The sequence below is a fragment of the Brassica napus genome, chromosome C2 (genome assembly GCF_020379485.1).
Source record: "Brassica napus cultivar Da-Ae chromosome C2, Da-Ae, whole genome shotgun sequence".
In the NCBI taxonomy this organism is placed as follows: Eukaryota; Viridiplantae; Streptophyta; class Magnoliopsida; order Brassicales; family Brassicaceae; genus Brassica; species Brassica napus.
This window is the reverse complement of record NC_063445.1, coordinates 25,898,704-25,923,965: the sequence shown is the minus strand read 5'-3', so window position 1 is coordinate 25,923,965 and position 25,262 is coordinate 25,898,704. Positions and strand designations below refer to the sequence as shown.

At 34.8% G+C, this 25,262-nt stretch overlaps 6 protein-coding genes across 6 annotated transcripts; all 6 read right to left on the bottom strand.

Moving 5' to 3' along the window:
* Nucleotides 1-285: 285 nt before the first annotated feature.
* Nucleotides 286-867, bottom strand: LOC106381381 (defensin-like protein 1). Its single transcript, XM_013821286.3, has 2 exons — nucleotides 707-867; nucleotides 286-597 (listed from the first exon to the last, which is right to left on the bottom strand). The coding sequence occupies exons 1-2, from the start codon at nucleotides 768-770 to the stop codon at nucleotides 419-421; spliced, it is 243 nt and encodes an 80-aa protein (XP_013676740.1). The 5' UTR covers nucleotides 771-867; the 3' UTR covers nucleotides 286-418.
* Nucleotides 868-6,422: 5,555 nt separating this feature from the next.
* On the bottom strand, nucleotides 6,423-8,119 carry LOC106378149 (defensin-like protein 3). The gene is made up of 2 exons (XM_013818326.3): nucleotides 6,901-8,119; nucleotides 6,423-6,814 (listed from the first exon to the last, which is right to left on the bottom strand). The coding sequence occupies exons 1-2, from the start codon at nucleotides 6,962-6,964 to the stop codon at nucleotides 6,630-6,632; spliced, it is 249 nt and encodes an 82-aa protein (XP_013673780.1). The 5' UTR covers nucleotides 6,965-8,119; the 3' UTR covers nucleotides 6,423-6,629.
* A 1,034-nt stretch (nucleotides 8,120-9,153) lies between these two features.
* On the bottom strand, nucleotides 9,154-9,814 carry LOC106379483 (defensin-like protein 1). The gene is made up of 2 exons (XM_013819423.3): nucleotides 9,704-9,814; nucleotides 9,154-9,611 (listed from the first exon to the last, which is right to left on the bottom strand). Exons 1-2 carry the CDS (start codon nucleotides 9,765-9,767, stop codon nucleotides 9,433-9,435), a joined length of 243 nt encoding a protein of 80 aa, XP_013674877.1. The 5' UTR covers nucleotides 9,768-9,814; the 3' UTR covers nucleotides 9,154-9,432.
* A 1,873-nt stretch (nucleotides 9,815-11,687) lies between these two features.
* Nucleotides 11,688-12,682, bottom strand: BNAC02G23430D. The gene has a single exon (XM_013821287.3). It carries the CDS (start codon nucleotides 12,299-12,301, stop codon nucleotides 11,924-11,926), a length of 378 nt encoding a protein of 125 aa, XP_013676741.1. The 5' UTR covers nucleotides 12,302-12,682; the 3' UTR covers nucleotides 11,688-11,923.
* A 758-nt stretch (nucleotides 12,683-13,440) lies between these two features.
* Nucleotides 13,441-16,142, bottom strand: LOC106381383 (thaumatin-like protein 1b). The gene is made up of 3 exons (XM_013821288.3): nucleotides 15,912-16,142; nucleotides 15,122-15,821; nucleotides 13,441-14,308 (listed from the first exon to the last, which is right to left on the bottom strand). Exons 1-3 carry the CDS (start codon nucleotides 15,964-15,966, stop codon nucleotides 14,101-14,103), a joined length of 963 nt encoding a protein of 320 aa, XP_013676742.2. The 5' UTR covers nucleotides 15,967-16,142; the 3' UTR covers nucleotides 13,441-14,100.
* Nucleotides 16,143-24,818: 8,676 nt separating this feature from the next.
* On the bottom strand, nucleotides 24,819-25,262 carry LOC125582283 (glutathione S-transferase T2-like). The gene has a single exon (XM_048748898.1). The coding sequence runs from the start codon at nucleotides 25,260-25,262 to the stop codon at nucleotides 24,819-24,821; it is 444 nt and encodes a 147-aa protein (XP_048604855.1).

Genomic DNA, 25,262 nt, shown 5'->3' with positions numbered 1-25,262 from the left:
CACATACTTATAAAAAAACAAAAGTTTGCATGACATATGGCCCATAATTCACAAACGAAAACTATGGTCGAGATATTGTGCCATATGTAATATAGCTGAGGTTTGTCCATTTGAGATTCTCTTATATATCTTGTATCCGTATCTCAAATCCATCTAAGCCAATAATTGTGTTTATAAAAACCTAATTATGTAGATCTTTGTTTTCTACAACAAAACAAGCTACTCATAAACATTTTAAACGTAAACTGACGCATTTTTAGCAGAACATGCATTGAGTCTATGCTATTTTACGGTGCATAAAACTTTATATTATAACATAACATATCAGGTACATGTCATAAAATCACTCATTGATAGTGACACAGACTTATTTTATGTAAATTACACAAAACTAACCACCAAAGAGTTTGCGCATAAGTTAACAAGGGAAGTAGCAAATACACTTGTGAGCTGGGAAGACATAGTTGCAAGATCCATGTCGTGCTTTCTCAAGGTTAATGCACTGATTCTTGCATGCGTTATTGTTTCCACAGACTCCTGACCATGTCCCACTTGGCCTCTCGCACAACTTCTGTGCTTCCACCATTGTTGGTGCTTCTGTAGATACGTATATCTCACGAGATTAATTATCAAACTATTATGAAAAAGAAAAAAAAGATACAAATCTAAAATTTTCATGCGTGTGATTAGACAGATCATTACTCACCGAGAGCAGCGAAAAGGACAAGAGCAGCAAAAAGTAGGGCAATGATGGAAGCAAACTTAGCCATGATCACTAGTAATACTTTAGTTTTCAATGTATATATGTGTGTGAAGTGTGAAGAAATAAGCTTACGATCAACCTCTATTTATAGTAGAGAAAACTGATGAGTATGTTATTCACTTTTGGTGCATCTTAAGTGTATAACCCCACAAAATAATCCAATACCGTCTTCTAGTATACAATGCCAACACGCAAGTAGTTCATGCATGATAGACGATAAGATGTTGACAAAATCATAAACAGTGTGCTGATCGTGTCTCGTTTCACTAAACTGTTCATTTGCAATTTTACTCGGTGGCTAAAACGACTGTTCACACAGCCGGCTTATTTGACTTGGTCAAGAAGTTATATATCTTCACCAAAACCTAGGTTACACAGGTGGTAGTGATATCATATGTCACGACCACATGTTTAATTTGAACCTGGAAACTTTTTTGTTATTGCATCTTACAATCACCAAACAAAATCAAAATGCAGAGAGTTACATAGTGGATTTGCAAAAACTTGCTAGAGGGTGCCGGCTAACAAATTTCGATATGTTGTGTTAATTATTTCAAATCAGTATTATTTTGTTTCTTGTACAGTAATATTTTTCATAAAATCTCAAGCACATATAGTGTAATATGTAACTTTTGTAGCTCCCACCCGTAAACCCAAACTTTGGTGAGGAAACTAGATTTAAAAGAAAAATAACATATAAAAGTAATTGAAAGAGAAATTGTTTTCAACTTCATCGCCTTGTCCACAAACTTTGATAATAAAAGCCACGTATCAACAGCTTGCTTCGTTGCCTTACTAAGAGAGCCCCAGCACATAAAATTAAGTAGCAAACTCAGAAGTCACAAACAAATTGGTTAACTCTAACTAAACCAAGAATGCTCCGAACCGGTTCTGTAGAGATACTACTTACGAACTTGGTTGCTGCCACAAATAGAAAAAAATCCACATGGGGTTTGGGTCTAAAAGCCAAGGTTTCTCCCTCTTGATGATTTTTAACCAAAATTTGATTTGAAACCTTTAGATACACGAGAATAATTAACCTGAAACACGGTATAAATTGATAACACTAAAACACAAAATCACATTCCACATGCACTCAACATTAACAAGAACAACAGTCAAACGCTAAAACACAACGTACATGTCACAAAATGACTAGAATACATTCGTTTTGTGTATTAGCGTGTCTTTATCTGATCTCTAACAATGATTATTATATATCTACAACTGCAAATGATAGATTCGAACCGGGTCGACTTGATGAAAACAGTTCGCTTATAGATCGATCCAAAAATGAACCGATTGTCTATAATGCATGTGTAACATCGTTCTATTTCCCACCTACGAGTGGGACTAATCCAAGAATGGGACTGGCAGATCACGTCCTCTTGGAAAAACTTATGGTCATTTCTTCATTTGCATCTTTTCATCCATGTAGTTTATTTTGACTGTACCTTTCAAACGAACCATAATATTATTATCGTTTTTGTGTAAATCGTTTTTCCAACATTTAAAGTTTTGAATCAAATAGTAAATTTTAAATGAAAAGAGAAGAACACATAATATAAAAATCGCGTATTCCAAATTTTTTTGTTTTTTTTTTTGCTAAATATTCATAATTTAATTATAATCAACATTTTTTTCTATATTGAACTTTGAGAATAATTTTAATGCTTACAAATCCGCAAAAATAAGCTTCAAAGGACATATTTTAATATAGTAAAAATTTGAGACCTAATTTGATATGTTGTCTTCATCTTCCATTCATAATTTTTTGGTAAGAAAAAGGAAATATATTCCAAAATCTAATTATATTTTTTTTTACTCTGATCAAATCAGTTACAAGATAAGCCTTGGCTTGTTTGATAAAATAAAACTAGAACTTGACCCGCACTCCCGTGCGGGTGTTGATTTAATTTAAGTGTTTAGTGATTAATATTTGTAATATTTACCATATATTAAAAGGTTTATATGACTTTTAAACTAAAAATGAATAATTAAATTCTTGTTCTTCAATTTATTGTATAAACCATAGTTTTATTATATATTTATCTTATTAATTTTTTATTTGATTATTAGATAATGAATATATATGTGAAACAACACATATTAATATTAATTTTTATTAAAAATTAAATATTCCCATTTGAATTAAATAATTATTAATATATTAACTTGATTTTAAAATTTTAAAAATCTTAATGTAAAAATATTTAAATATTTTTTATGTGTATGATAAAATAGACTATACATTCAAAACAAAAACATCTAACATGATTTTAATATGTTTTTGAAGTTTGATTATTAAAGCATAATGATATATATATATATATATATATAGATTTTAGTTTAAATATATAAATTGGAAGTAGGGTTTACTGTTCTGCATAAATATACAAATGTACGTAGATATTTAGAGCATGATTATTGGGGGTTCTTATGGTGGAGTTCTTAGCGAAATATAAGAACCCGTCTCTTAACTTTTAACTAAAAAAACTAAGAACCGGTTCTTAAAACTCTTATTTAAGAACCGGTTCTTAACTTTTTTAGTTAAAAGTTAAGAGACGGGTTCTTATATTCCGCTAAGAACTCCACTTTAAAAACTCCCCAATAATCTTGCTCACCAAATTGATCTTCACATTCATGGTTAGTGTTATGGTTGAACATATATTTTATAAATATTCTAAATGTACGTAGATAATTACACCAAATTTGTGGGATAACATAATCCGTAAGAAATAGTTAGTAAATTTCATCATGTGTACAATTTAGATTTAGTATAATTTAGAGTTTTTGGTATATTATTAAAGTGAAATAGTCCATTGCAATCAGATTTAATTACGTAAAAGAAAAGAACCGGGTTGATCAATTTTTTTTTGTTTACTTTCACATGGTTATTATGGGTATGGCTAAAAATAAACTAATTATTTGTTTTACTTGTCATAAAACTAATAATTGTTATGATGGGTAAAAAAGGAATAAAAAGCTGTGGATATATTATTATTGTAAGTAATTAATGATGAAATTATGAAGAATGGAAAAATAAAGAAAAATGTGTAATAAAATTGTTCAAAAGAAAGTTAGTTCTATTTCATATTTCATTTTTAATAAAATTGATATTTTTATATTTCTAAATTTTCGTGTAGATAAGAAAAGGTGATACTGATACCAAATACAAAATCACTGGATTACTTAAACCAGAAAAAACGTATAAATCAAATATATAAACACTAAAACAGAATCGGTTGTCTATATGCACTAAGGTACTTACAACCAAATTCCTAAATATATAACAGTATGTGCATATGGTCCAAGAGATCGTGTTTCCTACATCAAAATATAAAGAAATTTAATACGGATTGATTTTACAATCACGTTCAATAATCATATGCCCCATAACAATTTTTATCGTTATATTGTTAATAGGCTTAGGAGATCCATTAATAAATGAAGGCTTCACAGAGAATTTTTATAGTTAAGTTGAGTGGCATAATTTGGTAAATATTAGGAAGAAGTTAGGGTTAATTTTAACTTGTACTTCAGTTTTAATAGATTAGATGGGATGATTATTATGCCGTCATCTACGAACATCCACCCTCTCTATGTATAGAACATTTACCATATGACGATGCGAGATGCGTACAGCAGTTGATCGCTGAAGACTGAAGTGATGAATTTTTGCATGGACTTGTTGGCGAGAAACGTGCGGAAAGAGAAATGATAATACTACGGTGGATCGTTTGCTCTCTCTTCAAGAAACTCAAGTTAATCATTATCTTGAAATTTTGGAGGCTATAAAAAATTTCAGTAAAAAGTTGTACGTATCTTTAAAATAAATTTGAAGATTGTATATGGGAAAAGTCATTTAGATCACTAATTTTCAAATTTGGTTAAAAAAAGTATGAACTTTTTCATGGACCATTTAAAGCATCAATTTATTTTGACTAATTAACCGTTTAAACTTCTAACATATTTTGACTAAGCTATTTTTAAGACATCATTAAAATAGTTAACAAATTGAGTTAACTGGTTAATCTCCGTCTCTAGTCTCCATTAAATTCATATTTTAAATTTTTTAAAAAAATTGTTTCTCAAAGGAATCAAAACAATGACCAAAAGCTATACTTGTTGCAAAGCTAAACCACTAGAACACTTACAATTTTGTTAACTTGTATAATCCCTACTAGTTATTATTATCAAACCTCCAAATCATCTTCTTGCAACCTAAATCCCTAATTGAAAGTTATTTTATACACGCGAACAAGAACAAGATGTACTTCTACTATTTTTTCCATTTTCGATAAAAACAATAACAACAAGACTTTGGTTTTGAAAAAATTGCAAGTCTGATTATTTTTTCTAGCTTGAAGGAGAATGTGGATGCTCGTTGTGGACTGAACGATGCAAAGGCCCATCCGACTACGTTTTGCTCTTACCAAAACATGGGCAACTCACGCCCCAATGGCACGATTTGAAAGTTTTTATATTCATAAACGATTTGGAGGTTATAGATTCAGATTTCAGTTAGGGATTTAGGTTGAGAGAAGACAATTTGTAAATTTGATAATAATAACTATTTAGGATTATACAAATTAATGGAACCGTAAGTGGTTTAGTGGTTTAGCTTTGCAACAAGTATAGCTTTGGTCACAGGTTCGATTCCCTTAAACAATTTTTTTTTAAATGTCAAAGACGATGTAGTGTGAATTTAACGGAAACTAGAGATAGAGATTAACCTCATTAACTCAACCTATTAACTATTTTTACGACATCTTAAAATAGCTTAGTCAAAATATATTATAGGTTAAAATGTCTAATCAAGATACGTTGATGATTTAAAGGGTCCACAAAAAAATTCATGAATTTTCAATCAAATTTGAAAATTGGTGATTTAAATGACATTTTTTATGTAAATCTTTTTTTTATGAAAAAATGGGGGTGACAGACCGATATTTCCCTTGTATAGGCCCTGATCGTTACACAAATGTCAAGAAAAAACATAATCGTAAGTGATTATTAACTAATCGATTTGACCAATCCTCCATGTGGCATCTGAAGCTTGGTTGCAGGACACGATTTTCCATGTGGTACAATGATATTAGAGCATGTCCAATGTACACCTCTATAATTTTCTCTAAAATAGAGATCTTTATTATAGAGGTGAAAATGTTCCAATATATGTTTTTATAATAGAATTTTTCTATTTTAGAAGAAAATATAGAGGAAAGTTATTTTTTTGCTTCTATATTTAGAGGTGAAAATAGCATATCTCTATGTTTTTCCCTATAAATAGAGGAACTCTATTATACAGACATACATTGGAGCATTTTCACCTCTATAATAGAATTTTTTTATTTTAGAAGAAAATATAGAGATAGAAATAGAAGTGGTTGGAGATGGTCTTAGTGAATGTATAGGCCATGCACAGAAACCATATTATATTGGAAGAGCTATAAAATTCAAACCAGAAAGGTTTTAAAATGGTATGAACCAAAAGTTTATTTCATTTAAAATCAGACGACAAGGTTGTCCTGGATTTGGTTTAGCGAAACGGCTAGTGATCTAGCTCTGAGATCCTTGGATCAATGTTTAGAATGGAAGAGAGATTGGAAAGGAACATGTTGACATGAAAGAAAGAAGCATGATGCCCCTAGCGATATGTGTAAAGCTCGTCTTATTATCTTTATGAAACAGTAGTACGCCGTACATAACAATTTGTGTTATTGAAAACCAACATAAAACATACATGGCACATGCCATAAAGATCACTAAAAGAGTGACACGGAACTAGTGAATGTAAATAAATACCAAAAGATATAAATAAACACACAAACACCAAATATACCCAAGATTTTTGGTAGATATATTAACAAAGGTAGTAGCAGATACACTTGTGAATTGGAAAGATATAATTGCAAGAACCATGAGCTGCTTTCTCGACGCGGATGCACTGTTTCTTGCACGAACCACTCTTTGTACATAAACCTGACCATGTCTTACTCTGCTTCCTGCAGTACTTTGGTTGTTGTCCTTCCACCATCATCGGTGCTTCTGTATACATATATAAATTATCAAATAATCTGAAAGTAAATAAATAAAACCTAACTGCCATGCATATGATAAGGTCAATTACTTACCAAAAGCAGCGAAGAAAACAAGAGCGGCGAAGAGGAGGGTGATGATGGAAGCAAACTTAGCCATGACGTTTTTTACTTCTTTTTTTTTGTTTTTTTTTTGTTATTTTTCTTTTACGTTGTATAATGAACTTTTATTTATAATGATATGATGGTTAGTTTAATCTTATATCTTCATCCTACAATTAAGTTTAACCCTATAAAGGAAACAAATTCCTATTATCTAGGTCATACAAGGTAATTATTAAGAGAAAATGCTAACCAAGAGATAAAAGCTTGTTTGTGATCGAACACCTCGACCTCACATTTTTGTCCCTCTCTCAATCTCTTGGGGATGAACCAATTTTCAGCCTCTCATTTATAATAAACTCTTGTATGTCATCTCCTCCTACTCCATTGGTGATGAATGTTTCACCATATTTTTTCCCAGTTTTAAATTCAAAGTAGATTAATTATTTGCCTTAGTGTACGTGTTTGTTATTACATACACAAAATAAAAATCGATTTGATAAGTTTTAGCAGGGACTTGTAAACAAAAAACATGCGGAAAAGAAAGGGAAATACTATGATCGATTGTTTGCTTTCTCTCCAAGAAACTCAACATGACTATTACACGGATATCGTCACCAAGGGATTCGTAGTCGTAACTCGTTAGTGATTATTAATTAATCGATTTAATCAGCCCCCCCCCCCCCCCCAATGTGGGAGCTTAGGATTGCATGCATAATGCATGGTCATGGCCTCATGGGTTATCATGTTCCATGTGGCATAATGATGTTGGTGAACATATGGGCCACGCAAAGAGATCAAAGGTTGATTTCGTTTAGGATTTGATGACTAGCTTGTCATGGGTCTGGTTTATGTCAACGGTTAGTGAACCTGAATTTGGGATCGTTGGTTCAATTTTGGAATCGAAGAGAGAGTTGGAAATGAAAATGTTGACATTAAAGAAGAAAGCATGATGATGCACCTAACGAGTAACGACATCTAGCAGGACCGGTTTTGGGTATATCTCAGTAAAATGTAGAAAGCCTCTAAAATTTCAGTGCCGACTTTGAATGCAGGTTGTGTGTAAAGCTCGTCCCATTGTCCCAAACATTCTCGACGCTTCCATTTGAGATTAAAATCGCTGATGTTTTCAGTTGTATTCGAAACTTCATATGTATTTGCTTCATCCCCAGCGTACTTTTCGTTTCTTATTTATGGTTTTTGGTTTTTGGTTTTATTATTAGTAGACAATGAATTCTCAACCTTTATGTCCAATAATGGTCGTGTAGACTAAATCAAACAGTAATAAGCACATAAAAGTGTATATTATTACAAAAAACAAACATAAATATACATGGTACATGCCAAGAAGGTTACTGAAAGAGTGATACAGACTAACTAGATGTAAATTAACACCAAAACTATATACATAAACACACAAGAACCAAAAACAAAAATTGGTGTCCTATTAAAAAGATACAATTACCAATTTAATTTTTAAATAAAACCTAAAAATATTTTTACTAACTTCTATTTCAAAGAAAACTTAAAATTACATATTTCGGTGGCATCAAAACTATGTTTTATTTATTTATATTTTGCTATTATATTTTAATCATAAGAACCTAAATTGATTTAGTATTTTATTATAATTCTATAATTTCTATATTTATTTTAAATTTACCTATTTATATATAACTATATTAGTGTATATGATAATATATAAATAGTTTTGTAAGTGGGGGTTTAACAAAGTGGAAGTTCTAGCTATGAGGACCAGGGGCGGATCCAGAAAATAATTTAATGTAGGGCACAATATATAAATTTATATTTTTGTTAAATATAATTTAATAAATTAAATAAATAACATAAATTTTTTACAATTTTAAATATTCATTTTCAATCATATCATAAAAATTTATATACACATAGTAATTTTATCAAAAAATTATTTCTTTTAGTTTTTATTTTTGTTTTAAGTATTGAAAAACAAACTTGATAAAATAATTTTAAAATTTAATAAATTATGAATTTTATTTTGAAAAGGTAATATTTAAAATTGATTGAAATATAATAAGATTGCTATCATTTTAAAAAAATACTTTAACATTTGGATTTATATATTATTGTTTAAAGTTTAGTATTTAAGGGGTGGTTGAGTTTATTTTTAATATTTTATAAATGATTTAGTAAAGTTAGTTTAGTCATTTTTCATCACACATTTAAGGTTTATGAAATTATTCAACTTTTAAAAATAAATTTAGAAAGTGTTTTCAAGTTTGTGGTAGGATTACATTTTCCTCTTTAGAACAGTAAATAAAACAGTAGTAAAAAGAATAGTTTAGGTAGAAAAATAAAAAAATACACACACCACATGGATTCAAACCTAGGGTGGGTGTGGCACACTTTAAACTTCAGGACCATATTAGCTACACAATGTTCTTTGTACTTGGTTTCATAAGACATATATATAGAGTAGTATGTGGCACGTGCCACACTCACATCCTACGTGAATCCGCCCCATTGAGCACCAAATATTTTGGTAGATTAACATGGGTAGTAGCAGAAACACTTGTGAGCTGGGAATTCATATTTGCAAGAACCATCTCGTGCTTTCTCGAGACGGATGCACTGTTTCCTGCACGCATCACTGTTTGCACAGAGTCCTGACCATGTCCCACTCGGCTTCCTACATAACTTCTGCCCTTCCACCCTTGTTGGTGCTTCTATATTATATATATCATCGTTAATTATCAAATAATCTGTATATAAATAAAATAATTTAATTTGTCATGTATACAGTAACATCAATTCTTACCAAACGCAGCAAAGAGAATGAGAGCAGCGAAGATGAGGGTGATGATGGAAGCAAACTTAGCCATGATGTTTAAAAAAAAAAAAACTTTTTTTTTAAAAGAAATGTATGTGTACCGGGGGATGAATTAAGCCTAAAATGAACCTCTATTTATAATGATAAGAGGGTTACTTTAGTCTTTTTGATTTTCATCCTGCAATAAAGTTTAACCCCACAGAAGAAACACCCTACGATCTTTTAGACCATAGGAAACAATTATTAAATTGTAAGTTGCTAATAATAGACGAAAAATGAAAAAACCAAAGCTTATTGTGGAACTGTTTTATAGAACCACATTATTCTTTTTTTTTTGGTCAAATTTTTTTTGGGTCAAATAGAACCACATTATTCTGAACCATCCAACCGGTACAAAAAAAATACTTCCTCCCTATAGAAATGTACGATGTTCTACATTTTCATCTTGTATACAAAAAAATTGTTTTAAGATATGTTTAATGTATTTGTTTTTAAAACTAAAATATAAATTAAAAAATAAAATTATGATCAGTGAAACTTTATCAATAAAACCAAAATTAAACAAAAACATAAATTAAAAAATAAAATTACGATTGGTGAAACTTTATCGATAAAACCAAAATATAATAATTAAAAGATTTATTTATTGTTTGTGTGAAAAACCTTCAATATCATACATTTATATAGGGAGGGAGTAGTAAAAATCTTGTACAGCGAATATTTCTATTTTTGTTTTGATTCTCCTGTGTGGTAAAGTTCGATTAGAAAAAGAAAAAAAAATCACATTACATGGGCGTTAATAAGCTTTATGTTAATGCTTAGATTGCTACAACCATTATACGTATGTCGTTGACAACTCAATAGAACAACCTATAACATTATTTTATCTAACAATGTTTATTAAAGAAGTTATAGACTGATGACATATATGAACAGAGTTTTTTTCCTCCTTGCGATTCAAGCAAATGACAATAATAGTATCCTTCAAACCTCTTCCACCTCTACACTAATGCAACAAACGTCGGACGCAGCTACTGTTGTTGCCATCATTGACCCAAGGTTGACTAGTTACTTGTTGACTAGTGTGATTGCGATGATGTGTGTGGAGTGTGGAGGGACGAGGCTGCGACAAGGCATACGATGAGAGGAAGTTGTGCACATGCTCACAAACCCTGCCAAGTCCGTTACTAACTTGATCGCGTTCTGAACCATTCAAGATCAATGGACAATAAGATGTGTAATGATTTGGTGATAACTATTTTCTTGGGGGTGTTCCTATGGTTTGAAAAATACTTTTTAAAGTATATTTAATGTGTTAAGATTTGTATATTCTGTGTTCTTGTCTACTCCGAGTTTGTAATGTGATCATTGATGATGTCTAGTTCTTCTTACAGACCAAGTTGTGTCTGAAACAACAGAATCTGAGAGCTTGGCTTTCTTTACAACAATACATACATTTACCAATGCCTATGAATCAGTGTCTTGATCAAACCGGAACCAAAAACCCATTGCCTATGAATCAAGGTCTTGTCTAATTTATCTTTATCATATTGGAGAAATATGAGATTGGTGCATGCAATAACAACTTTGCTAGTTTAACAATGCAAACCAGAGTTGCCAATCAGCAGAGTTACTCTGTATTTGGATAAATAAACCAACTTAGTTTCATGTGTATGGAGTTCTTGGTCCTCAAAACACTGTCCAACGAAATTGAAAATACCAAATGTAACTCATAAAATCTACAATCAGTCGAAGGGTCATTAGTACCTACCCCTGAAGCAAAACCTGTATCAGCTAAAGAAACTTACAAAGCTACAAAACCAAGAAGGATGTGTTCATTAACAGGAGACTCCAACCTCTATCATCTGTATTATCAACAAGACACAAGAGTGAGAGATAACTATTAACTCACAAAGTTACAATCCACTCCAGTTTCTTCCTTTCTCACAGAACAAATCTCAAATACAAAAAGAAAAAAAAAACTCTCAACTTTATTGCTCAGAAATCGATATTACAATAACAAAGAACATTTATAATCATCGCTATAAGACATTACAACATATCAATACAAAAAACAAAACTCCAGTTCAAAAAAAAAAGAAGAAAAATACAAAAAACAAAACTCTTTTAACTTTCACACCAATATCATCTATTATACAGAAACATTGTCCTTATGTCTATCATCTATACACACAGGATGTTATGTACTCAGAAAGCTCCGTACGGTATATGTTGCGGAAGCCTAAACCGAACCTGAGAAGCCGGCGACCGAACCGCAACGCCGTGCCAGCAAATCCCTCCTTTACAAATTCCACCACCACCGTCGTGATTGTGACGGTGGCTTAGATCCTCGCCGGCAACAACGCGGTTGTACCGAGAAACCGCGTCGGCGGCTCTGCGAGACACGTCCCAGGCGAGAGTAACCGCGAGCAAAACTCCGACCGTCGTAATCGAGACGACGACGACGAATCCTGCGCTGAAGCTCTGGCCGGAGATTAATCCGTAGACCTTGATCGCTATGATCACCGCAACATAGATCGTCGCAAGATTCCCGAGAACCGCGTCTGATAACGCCATTAGACACATAGAGATGATGATGATGAGAGTTTCTTCTTCTTCTCCGTCGTCGTGAAATTGCGGTGTTGATGACTCTCTCTCTCTTTCTCTTTCTCTTTCTCTTTCTCTTTCTCTTTCTCTCTTTCTCTCTTTCTCTCTCTAGGCGTAATCGTTTTAGGAGATATTTTACAATTACGGAAACACCCTTGAGAGGTCCCTTGCTTTTGCTTTTGAGTGGTTCAGGACTAGTGAGAGAAGAGTTTGCTGGTATCCTTAATGAGAAGGACACCGTTTCGGAAACGGTGGATTGTCAAAGGAGCGACATCGGGAGACTTGTAAGGCACTACATTTATTGAGTCCTATGACATTTACCCATGTCGTTGTCAACAAAATCTTGTCCTAACTCACTAAGGCTTGTGGTCCAGATTGATACGCACGCAAAAAATAATTCAATCTTTCGACTTCTTTACGGGCTTGAGAATGGTTTATATTGGGCCTGTTTAAGACTATAGGGTTTTAGACACATCTTGCCTTTTTGTTCGAGAGTATAAATGTTTCATCTTTGATTGAGAGTATAAATGTTTTCATACTATAAAATATAGATTTCAAAACCTATATAATGTAATGTGATTCATCATCAATTAGACATAATAATGAAACAATACTAAAATGAAAATTTTCAGCATTGTATAAAGAATTGTTAAACATGGATTTGTGTAAGACGGTTTAGTACAAGGCAAATAAAACTTTGACGCTTGAATTTTCATAATGCTATTCATGTAAAGAAAATATAACTGTTAGACATAAATCTTCATATATCATATAAACTTGTAGGTTATCAAGTAATCTTTTTTTTCATATTTTGTAATATAATAAATCGTTGTTAAAAAAATTAGTTAAGCATGTTCCATGATGGCTGTGGATATTATTTTGACAAATCATATGAACTAAAATAGACACTTGGTTATGTTTAGGTTCACTCCCACAATCAAAGGCATCACTATCATCATCAACTCGTCCTTAATTTATATTATCTATCTAATCTTTTTCAGCAAGTGGTTACCAATTACCACTAATAATGTTTTGATCATTACTTTTTCATTTTGTAATGCAGAATATCTAATGGCTCTCATGCGCTTGTAAAGTCAAACGGTTGAGACAAGAACAAAAACATGTAATAGCATCATTATTGTTATTCATTTCAATGTTTCAAATGGCCAACGCAGCATTAGATAACAAACAAATGAAATATTCCCCCATAGATTAACTTTATATAGTGTACATTATATTCTAATCCTAATCATACTAAAACTTAAACAAATATTCTGAGACCTTACAATTATCATTCCCATCTTTTTTTACTCCACAAGAAGCCCACTTTGTGGTAGGCGGACACCGGCGAGCTAAGCAACCCGGGTTCGAAGGCACCCCGCTACGGTTAAATCAATTGGTGGCCACGCGGATATGGGCTTGCTTTAGGGCCCATTTGAATACCCGGAGAGAGGGTCCATCCGTGGGCTGCACCTCCCCTTGGGGATTAGTCTGGGCCTCGGCCTGGGATACCCCCAGGTTAAACAAAAAAAAAAAAAAAAAAAAAAAAAAAAAGCCCACTTTCTTTCCGCACGTGTTCCTCACCACAATTAAGAATCCTCCCGTTATTAGTACTGTTGTAATTTCCGGTAAGAAACATTTTTGCTCTACCTTTTTCAACTCTGACTCAATCTGACGTCGTTCTAAGGAAAAAGACACATGGGCCGGGAAGAGATAAGGGTTTTAGTGAGGGCCCACATCGTCCTGATTAAATGTTTACCGCGGGAGACATGGTTAGGTCAAAAGAGCCACCACATCCGACAAAATGCCAGCGCAAGTGTGACTGTGATTCCACATAACGAAAGATGAGACGTGGAAGGTGATGCTTTACTCTGATCCAAAGCTCCTTCGTATATCATCGATGTATCAGCCGGCGACCACGTCGTAATTCCTCCGGCAGGAGTCGTCGGTTTCGGATCTGGGCTCTGATCTTGAGATGATTTTTGACTGCAACGTGTAAAAAGTACAAAACGTAGACGTTAGGTATATATAATAAGTGCTTCTGTAACGCGTCCCCTCGGTACTTGCGTGGACCGTTACGTATCCACATCCCAATAAATCGTAATGAACACATCTCTTTTCTTTTTGCAGTAAAAAGCAACAAGCTGTAGATTCTAATCTCCAGTTATATTAAATGACAAAGACAAACAATCTAATGAAAACGTAACTACGTAAGTGACTTCAGTTGTAAGGTAAGTAGTAAAAGCCTAAAAGGTTATGCAATGATTCAGTAAATGTGAGTGCAGTAATCATTGTAGATTTTTAATCTCTAGTAATAATAAGTTTGTGATTGGTAAAAATAAGTGGAAAATGGAGTAAATGAAATGGTGGAAGTCAGCTAGAAACAAAAGTGATGGTAAAAGGAAAGAGAATAAAGGAAGCGGAGTAAATGTGTTTCTCTGGTAAATGTTAGAGTAAATATTAGAGAGTGTTTTTCTCTATTTCTACAGTAAGTGGCCGAAAAGACAAACAATCTAAGGAAACATAAGTGACTTCAGCTGTACGGTAAGTAAAAAGGTTATGCAGTGATTCATTAAATCTGATTGTAGTAAATAACTAAATATGAACTGTCGGTTGTAATTGACGTAATTACCCTCGCAACTCAATCGTGCTCTCACCTAACCTTAATCATAGACTTACTAATCCTTGTTTAATGGTGCAACAGTGGCGATAATATGAACTGTCGGTTCTATTTTGACGGAAATACCCTCCCAAACAAAGCGTTGATTTACCAGAAGAAGGGTATAAAGGGAATTCTACCTTGTGTTCGGAGACGGACAGAAAGTGATGACGTAGTTAGGGGACTTAGCGCATGTGAAGGTACTGCTCTGATCATCGTAAGCGTAGCTGTACGCACGTGGACACGCGTTCTTGAACATCAACGAGTACGAAGACGGTTTACACGTGTCAGGCGTCCCGAACGCGCCGCTGCAGCAATACTCCGGCGTCCGAAACGCTTCGCACGCGCTTTTACAACCCATGGACTGTTTAGCTCCGTCGACGCTCGTCACCCTCAGCTCCGAAGGACACGAACCGTTCAGATCCACGACACAACCCGTGCTGCTGCAGTTCTGCCCTGATCCTCCCTGAGGGACGACGAGCATGGGAACGTTGTACCCGTCCACGAGGCTTACGTCGTAGAAGTCGAGACCTCCTGATCCGTCGAGTGTGAACTCAGCTAGCGTCGCCGGTGGTGTGGCGCCGGACCCGGAGCATTCTAGTGTCCCGGAGCCGCAGTCTCCGGTAGCGCAGGAGAATTTACCGTCTGTGTCGGTGGAGCAGAGTGTTCTTCCCCAGAAACGACCGCCCCATGAAGCTGGAGCGTCGATGGTTTGCTCTTCGCCTTTTTGGAGAACGAAGCCAGTCGTCGGAAGCGGAGGAACTCCGGCATTGGATAAAAGTCCCGGCCAGACTGTGTATTCACATTTGTTCACCATAACAAAGCTCGTCGGTTCGACCCCTGTTAATAACAATAAAAAAACTGCAAATTATTTATATAAAGTTATATTAGTATAAACTAATAATCATTAAGGTCAGAGAAGACTCCTACCAGGGAAGAAGAAATGGGATAACAAGAGGAAGATCAATGGCAACGTAAGAGCCATTGGATTGTGAAGGAGAAGAAGAAACTGTTTCTTCCTCTTCTTGTTTTATTTTTAATATTAGTATATAAAAGACACTTAAAAGGAGGATTCTCAGGGGGAGTAAAGAGATGAAGATGATGTATGATTTATAGAAGAAGCATCTTTCCCTGTTGCCTTTCTTCTCTGTTGGTTGGAATCACATGTTTGTCAAGGTTGATGGCTTAATGTACGCCTGCTTAGGTGGCTACACCTGATTAGGTTGCACATTTTAACCGTTGAGACTAAAATGTATAAAAGACAAAAAAAATGATTTTTACATAGTCATATACGTGTGGTAAGAGCATGTTTATCCCTTGGATCCTTAATGGATTTCTTAATGATTATTTAACTATATAAATGTACATTAGTGGACTTAAGAATCTATTAAGAAACTGTGCGATTTTGTGCTTCCATTGGTAGTTTCTTAATTAAGGGTTCTTAAGAAAAACAAAATTTAAGAAAAAAATATTTATTAAATAAAACATAAATAAAAAAACATTTTCAACATAAGATTTAAAATAAAAACATAAAAAAGATTACTAAAATAAACGAGAAAATTTAGAAAGAAACATCCGAGCTCAGTTGTTGTCTTCATTACGTCCAAATTTACGCCATATATGTTCAACCAAATCAGCCTTCAGTTGTCGATGTCTTTGTTTATCACGAATAGTAGTTCGAACACCCATCATATTAGCGATATTTGAAGGCGTGTCTGTAGAATATGTGAGATCCACATGTGAACTTCCGTTGTCTTCTCCTTGTTGGAACTCTGAAACATCAAAATGACGGTATCCATCTCGTTCATCTTCTACTATCATATTATGGAGTATGATACATGCTCTCATAATCTTCCTGATTTTGGCTTTATCCCAAATACGTGCTGGATTTTTAATAATGCCAAATCGAGCTTGCAAGACTCCAAAAGCACGCTCGACATCTTTTCAGACACCTTCTTGATGTTGAGCAAATAAAGCCGCTTTCAGACCTTGTGGTAGTGAAATAGATTGGACAAAAATTGCCCATTTCGGATAAATACCATCGGTGAGATAGTAAGCCAAACAATACTCGTTTCCATTGACAGAGAAAGTAACTTGCGGAGCTTGACCGTTTATTATGTCATCAAAAACTGGTGAGCGATCAAGAACATTGATATCATTTAAGGTACCTGGAGGTCCAAAAAACGCATGCCATATCCATAGATCGTACGAAGCAACCGCCTCTAATACGATTGTGGGTTTAGCCGAAACGCGTGAATATTGCCCTTTCCAAGCGGTGGGACAATTCTTCCACTGCCAATGCATACAATCGATGCTTCCTATCATCCCCGGAAATCCACGTTGCTCACCAATAAAAAGTAGACGTTCAAGATCAGCCGGTGTTGGTCTTCGTAGGTACTCATCGCCGAATAAATTTATTATTCCTTCGACAAAATGTTCGACACATAACCGAGCAGTAGTTGCACCGAGTCGGAGGTATTCGTCAACAGCGTCAGCCGCAGAACCATACGCCAAGACACGAATGGCGGCTGTACACTTTTGAAGTGCAGAGAGACTACGCCTTCCGAGAGCATCTTTCTTTCCTCGAAAGTATTCAACTTCATTAGAGAGTCGATCAACAATACGCATGAACAATGACTTGTTCATTCTAAATCGTCGTCGGAATAGATTTTCAGGATATGTTGGATTTTCACTGAAATAATCATTCCATAAACGTTGATCGCCTTCTTCCCGGTTTCTTTCTATATGAACCCGTTTTTTTCTTCTTTTTCTTTCGACTTCTTGATCACCATAATTATTTGCTAAATTCTCGAGTGTTTGATCAAAATAGTAATCAAAATATTGATCAAAACTTTCATCATCTTGATCAAAAGTGTTATGAGAAGAAGAAGCCATTGAATAAATATAGTTGATCAAGGAGAATTATTTTTAAATAATTCGTAAAAGGAGTTGTGATAAAAAAAAAAGCGTTTGGTGAGAATAGCTTTGAGATGATGAGAAAAGGAGAATAGCTTTGTGATGATGAGATGAGAAAGGTGAAAAGAAGTCTTGGTGATTCCAAGCTCTGAAGAAGAGCGTTTGGTGAGAAGGTGAGAAGAATTCTTGGTGATTACAATGGATGGTGAATGAAATCTTTATATAGAGCAAATGACTTGTATAGATTACAACATCTCGTGACTTGTTCTCGTGTCACATAAATACAAACATTAGTAAAAGACATACAACCTTGTGACCACTTGTGACACATACATACAAACATAAGTACAACACCCGTGACACATACGTACAAGCTTGTTCTCTCTTTTGACATTTTTTGCTTCTTCTTCTTAACAATCTTGCGACCTCACCCGTGATCATCTTTGTCTCGTGACCTCTTATCATCATCTTTGTCTCTCTGCACACAAATATAAAGACACAAGAGATGAAAGATCACACCAGAAACATGAAACATAAGAGAAATTTTATAACACAACAACAATTTTATAGAAGAACAGAGATTTTATAACACAACATATCACAACAACTTGAAACATACAGAGAGAAACATGAAACAGAACAAGAAAACTAGAGGAATAACATAAGTTGAAACATAGAGGAATTAAACATCTTCAAACACTCGATTTATTAGCTTCTGCTTTAGAGCTTCTTCAGCTTCAGAAAGTGGGTCTTTTTTGGAGATGAGACTTTCAAGCAAACGTTGCTTCGAAAGTCTCTCTTTAACGATCAAATCTCTCTCTTTAATAGACCACATTGTCTGAAACTCAGCTGTTCCTTTCCCTTCCTGGTGATCTCCTATACTTCTCTTACCGCTTGCTGCTTTCGCCGCCTTAACACCAGGAGGTCGTTGCGTTGCTTGATCACAGAGAGGGGAAGTTGCTCCATCTGATTGTGCTCCATCACACTTTCTCTTCTTACTGCTTCCAGTAATCTTGTGCGTTGCAGCTTCACACCATTTCTGGTCGTGCCTCAACTCCTCCCAAGCATGGTGAAGGTTAAATTTTGTTTTATGGTCGTTGGCAAAGATGGTGTGTGCCATTTTCACAATATCAGCCTCACTCTGACCACTTGTTTTCTGTCTTGTTGCAACCGCATAGCATCCAGAGAACTTGCAAACAAGATCGTTAATCTTCTGCCACCTTTGCTTACACTGAATGGGCTCTATCTTCTCACCCCTTTCCACCTTTGGACTTGCTGCATAGTACTCTGCAATGCGTTGCCAGAAAGCTCCTGCTTTCTGGTTCATTGCCCACCAAAGGGTCCTTACTCGTGTTTAGCCAGGCGCTAATGAGGACTAGATCATCTGACATTGTCCATTTCCTTCTTCCTCTCCGCTTTGTTGGTGACTCTTCACAGAAGCTAGAGGTTTCAGTAGGGAGTTGAGATGAACCGTGCTCACCACCATGTGAAAAACGTGCATAAGAAAAGGTTTCAGGAAAGACAGTATCTTGTTGACTGTTCAACAGCTCAACAAAATTGGTAGAATCCTTATCCTGATATGTGAGAGAAGAGAGGAAGAAGAAGAAATGTGTTTATTGATGAAAAGAAAGTAGTGCTTCACACCCTTCCTCACCGGGCCAACACCTCCAAGAAATAAGCTGTCTTTGGCTGCTCATTCAGATCTTTGCCTCCTCACATGATTCATAAACGCAAACCAAAGCAAATAAAATTATGTAAATAAATGATTTCAATGTAAACCAAACCAAATCAGAAGATGATCTATAGAGAAAAATACACAACAATACAGAGCCGAACTTCCAATCATTTACCAGTTTGCTAGATTAAGAACTAGCTAATTTAAATCTCAATCTAAACTAACTAGTCTCAATCTTTACCAGTTTCAATCTCAATCTAAACTAACTAGTCTCAAACGTTACCGGATTCAATATGAACTAACTTAATACCAAAAATACTGAGCCAAAGTTCGAAACATTTACCACTTCGGAAGTGATCTCAAAGTTGAAGAGATCGGTCTTCTGACGGAGAAGAAGAGAGAAGACGACATCGACGCCGTGATGAAGACCGAGAGAGTCGATTTCCGTGTTGGTCTCGTTCGGTCTTCTGACGGAGAAGTAGAGAGAAGACGGAATCGCGGCTTTGATGAGTACCAAGACACTCGTCGTCCGTGGTGGGTTCTTCTGCCGGAGAAGACGTGAAGCGACGGAGGAGACTTCGTCGGGACTGAGAGAAGAAAGAGGAGACGCCGTAAGGACCGACACAGTCTTCGTCCTTGGTGAATTTTGATCCTTCTTCTGGCGGTGAAGACGAGAGAAGACGGAGGACGAAACAAGAGAAGACGTTCGATCGGTGGTGGGTTTCGATCCTTCTACTGCCGGCGATGACGAGACCATACGGAGGAGACGCCGTCTGGATCGCGATAGCCGTCGTCCTTGCTGGTGGGTTTTGATCGGTTGTGGGTTTCGATCGGTTGTGGTTTCGATCGGTGGTTGTTTCGATCGGCGACGGAGAAGACGAGAAGACGAGAACCACGACGGAGGATCAGTGGTGGAGGCACGGTCGTGGGTTTGGATCTTTCGTCGGTTCGCTCCTTCTTTGTTGACGGAGAAAACGAAGAGAGATGAGAGAACGAAGTGAAAGGAGAGAATAAAAGAAAACAGAAAAGAAAATAGAAAAAAAAAATATTTGCCTCTTGTGCTGACACGTGCCTCTAACACTTCCCTTATTACCGATCACAAAAATCCCAAAGTAAGGATCGATAATCTCCTTTTCCTTTTGTTTTGATTTAATTAATTCACTTATTTGGGCTAAGGATCCCATTAAGTATTAGGGATAAACATGATCTAAGGTCTGTTTGAAAAATGGTTATATTACTAATTTTGTTACTATTTATTCGTTAGAATTTGATTGATGTTTTTCAACGTAGATATCCAACTACCTTTTGACCTCCACTTTTCAATTAAAAATATCTACAAAACGTAAAGTAAATTTTGTTTTTAAGATTCTTATAACTTTACTGAATAATTACGTAATAAGGATTTATAACCACGTAGACCTGGGAACACAGAATTACTTTTAAGATTCATCTATGGGTTACGTAGTTCACTTACCGGAATTGCAATAGAGAAATGTGTGATTCCATTGCAAATTGCAATGCGCGTACTGGTTTTTATATTACAACGATGAAGAGTCTAATACTTGTACAAAATGATGACGAACTTCATAGTCTAAGTCTAAGACCATATAATTAGGACCGGGCATTTTATTCGTTATTCGTTTCGACTCGATCCGAAAATTCCAGATATCCATAAACTTTCGAAGCAAAGCAAATACTAAAAATTAATATCCGTTAAAATCGAAGCAAATCACAAATATTAAAATTTTGGGAAGCGGATATCCGATCTGATCCGACAATATATAAATACATGTATATCTTGATTATATTTAAAGTTTTTAATGTATAAAATTATATAATTATTATTCTAACATATGATTTGATAAATTATATTCACATTATTAGTTATATAAAAGTATTACATAAAAAGAAAAGAAAACATTTATGACAATTATAATTCTTTTCTTAAGTTTTGTGTTATTATAATTGTTAACTAAGTTCAAAAAATTTACAAAATATGTAGATTCACTAATTCTTTTAATTTTTATCATATATATCATGCAAAAAAATATTCTACAAAACAAATTTGTATCAAAATTTTAAGATTATATGTATTAATCAAAACATATGAGATATTCGTAAGTATTCGTAAATATCCGTAAATATCTATTTATTTTTTGGATATCCGTTTTTCCGAATTTTCGTATTTTTCTGAAGCAAAACAAATCGAAAAATTAGATATCCGTGACATATGAAGCAAATCACAAATACCTTTAAAAACCCGGATATCTGATCCGTTCCCAAGCCTACATATAATATAAACTTATCATTTCATTTTTCTGAACAACTAGCTAGGTGCCACTAGTGGACGTTTCAACGTCTTTGATAATAGTCGCGGGCCCTCTTAATTATATTGGAGAATCCATATACACTATCTTTGCGAATGATTGATCAATTCCAATAATTTATTCAAAAAAATCATATTTTTGGTTCAGAAATATTTACATTTCTGTATAAAGTATCTGGTAGATATTTTAACTGTGACAGATAAAAGAAACTGATATTGTATGTGAAGGACTCAAGGGTGAAAATGTTGTCACTTTTAACTGTTTAAAATCGTGATATTAACTGTGACAGATAAAAGAAACTGATAATAATCTTTCAATAGTTGCCTTACCAAGAGCATGTTTAATGTTTAATGGAAAGTTTTCAGGGTAGGGTTCTTATCGGAATATAAGAACTCGTCTCTTAATTTTTAACTAAAAGAATTAAAAATTGGTTTATTTTTAGAACCTTTGGGTAGGGTTCTACACTATTTAGTGTACCCCACAACTACATACACATATACAATATATACATACACACATATTCATATTTAGAACTCCAATGGGTAGAACTCCCCCGTTGGAGGTGCTCTTAGAGCACCATTATCCAAAGAAATCCGTAAGTGTTTCTTAATGAATAATTTAGTATATAAATGTAGTTAAGTGGGTTTAAGAACTCTTGTTAGGAAACCCTCCGATTTTGTGCCTCCAATGGTAGTTTCTTAATTAAAGGTTCTTAAAAAAAAAAAATAAGATTAATTTTTTTATTAAATAAAACATATTAAAAGATAACATTTTAAACATAGATTAAACATAAAAACAAAGACTAGTAAAATAAAATAATTTGAAAGAAGCAACCAATCTCAGTTGTTGTCTGCATCACGTCCAAATTTACGCTATATATGTTCAACCAAATCCGCTTTTAGTTGTTGATGTATTTGTCTATCACGAATTCTAGTTCGAGCACCCATCATATTGGCGATATTTGTAGGCATATCTTGAGAAAAATCGAGATCGACATGTGAACTTCTGGTGTCTTCTCCTTGTAGGAACTCTGAAACATCAAATTGAGTGTATCCATCTCGTTCGTCTTCCACTATCATATTATGGAGTATGATACATGCTCTCATAATCTTTCCGATTTTGACTTTATCCCAAAAAAATGTCGGATTTTTGACAATAGCAAAGCGAGCTTGCAAGACTCCAATAGCCCGCTCCACATCTTTTCGGACAGCTTCTTGATGTTGAGCAAATAAAACTGCTTTCGGTCCTTGTGGTACTGGAATAGATTGGATAAAAGTCGCCCATTTCGGATAAATACCATCGGTGAGATAGTAAGCCATATGATACTCTCTTCCATTGACAGAGTAAGTGACTTGCGGAGCTTGACCCTTTATTATGTCATCAAAAACATGTGAGCGGTCAAGAACATTGATATCATTTAAGGTACCTGGAGGACCAAAAAACGCATGCCATATCCAGAGATCATATGAAGCAACGGCCTCTAAAACGATTGTTGGTTTACCCGAACCACACGAATATTGCCCTTTCCAAGCAGTGGGACAATTCTTCCACTCCCAATGCATACAATCAATGCTTCATATCATCCCGGAAAATCCATGATGCCCTCCAATATCAAGTAGACGTCGAAAATCAGCCGGTGTTGGTCTTCTTAGGTACTCATCACCGAATAAATTGATTATTCCTTCCACAAATTTTTTTACACATGCCCGAGTTGTAGTTTCCCCGAGCCGGAGGTATTCGTCGACCGCATCAGCCGCAGTACCATAAGCCAAGACACGAATGGCTTCTGTACACTTTTGGAGGGCAGAGAGACTAAGCCTTCCAAGACCATCGTTTTTTGGCGAAAGAATTGAACTTCGTCGGAGAGTCGCTCAACAATGTGCATGAACAATGGCTTGTTCATTCTAAAACGTCGTCGGAATAAATTTTCAGGATACGTCGGAGTTTCACTGAAATAATCATTCCATAAACGTATATGACCGGCTTCTCGATTTCTTTCGATATAAACTCGTTTTTTTCTTTTTTTTTCTCTCATCTTCTTGACTACCGTATTGAATAGCCAAATTCTCAAATGTTTGATCAAAATCCTCATCAAGGGATCTCTCAAATGTGTTTGAGAAGAAGATGCCATGTGTTTAGATGTGGTTTATTTAGCATTTGTGAATAAGATTTGATTTGTTGGAGAATAAGAAGGAAAATAACAAAGCTGAATACAAACGTTGGGAAAATAAGCGTTTATAAGATGAAAGGCAAAGACATAAGTGATACAAAGCTGAATTGAGAGACAACGAGCCTTTATAAGACTTAAAAATAAGATGAGAGACAACGAGCCTTTGATTACCAAGTCTGTGACACAAACTTACAAAACATTTGACAGACAATAGAAAAAATAAATTTAGTTCGTGACTTTACAAGATGAGACTTTACAAGACTATTTCAGTCTGTGACACATAAAACAAATACATTACACAATCAAACAAGACTTCAGAAACATGACTCGTTATCAAACATGACTTCAAAGAGCTCATTACAGTCTTTGATCAAACATGACTCCCACTTCCGTGACTCATGTTCTCACTTCAAACAAGACTTCAGAAACAAAACATGACTTCCACACCTAAGCTCCCTTCTTGTATCATGTAACCTGCTGAGAAAAAAATAACAATTTATATGAAACAGAGACACTATAATCTATTACAGAACTAACACCACACAAGAAACTTAAAAGTAGACACTATAATCCATTCCATTACAACTTAAATCCATTAAACAACATCATCACAACGATACATAAACAAGAAACACAAGATACAGAACAAGAAACTTAAAAGTAGTTAACACCAAGACCGTTAAAAGTAGTTAAGACCAAGAACAAGAAACATATTATGAAACATAGAGAGTCGTTTTCAACATGCTACACTAATTAGCCAACATTTCCCTGATTAACTTCTTCTTTAGAGCTTCTTCTTCTTCAGATAATGGCTCTGTTTTCGCAATGAGTCTGTCTAGCAGACCCATCTTGGACAGTTTTTCCTTGCCTGCCAAGTCTTTCTCTTTGAGAGACCACATGGTATGAAACGCGGAGAGAGACTTGTCATCCTCCATACCTCTCTTACTACTTCCTCCTTTAGCTGCCTTAACACCAACATGACGTTTGGTGGGTGGATCATCAAGATTGATAGTTCCTTCAGAGCTTTCAGATTGTGCACCATCCTCACACCTTCTCTTTTTAGAGCCACCATCAAGCTTAGTACTTGCAAGTTCACACCATTTCTGGTCGTTGCGCAACTCCTCCCATGCGTGGTGAAGGTTGAATTTGATCGTTATAAAAGATCTCATGTGCAAGTTTAACAACATCACCAT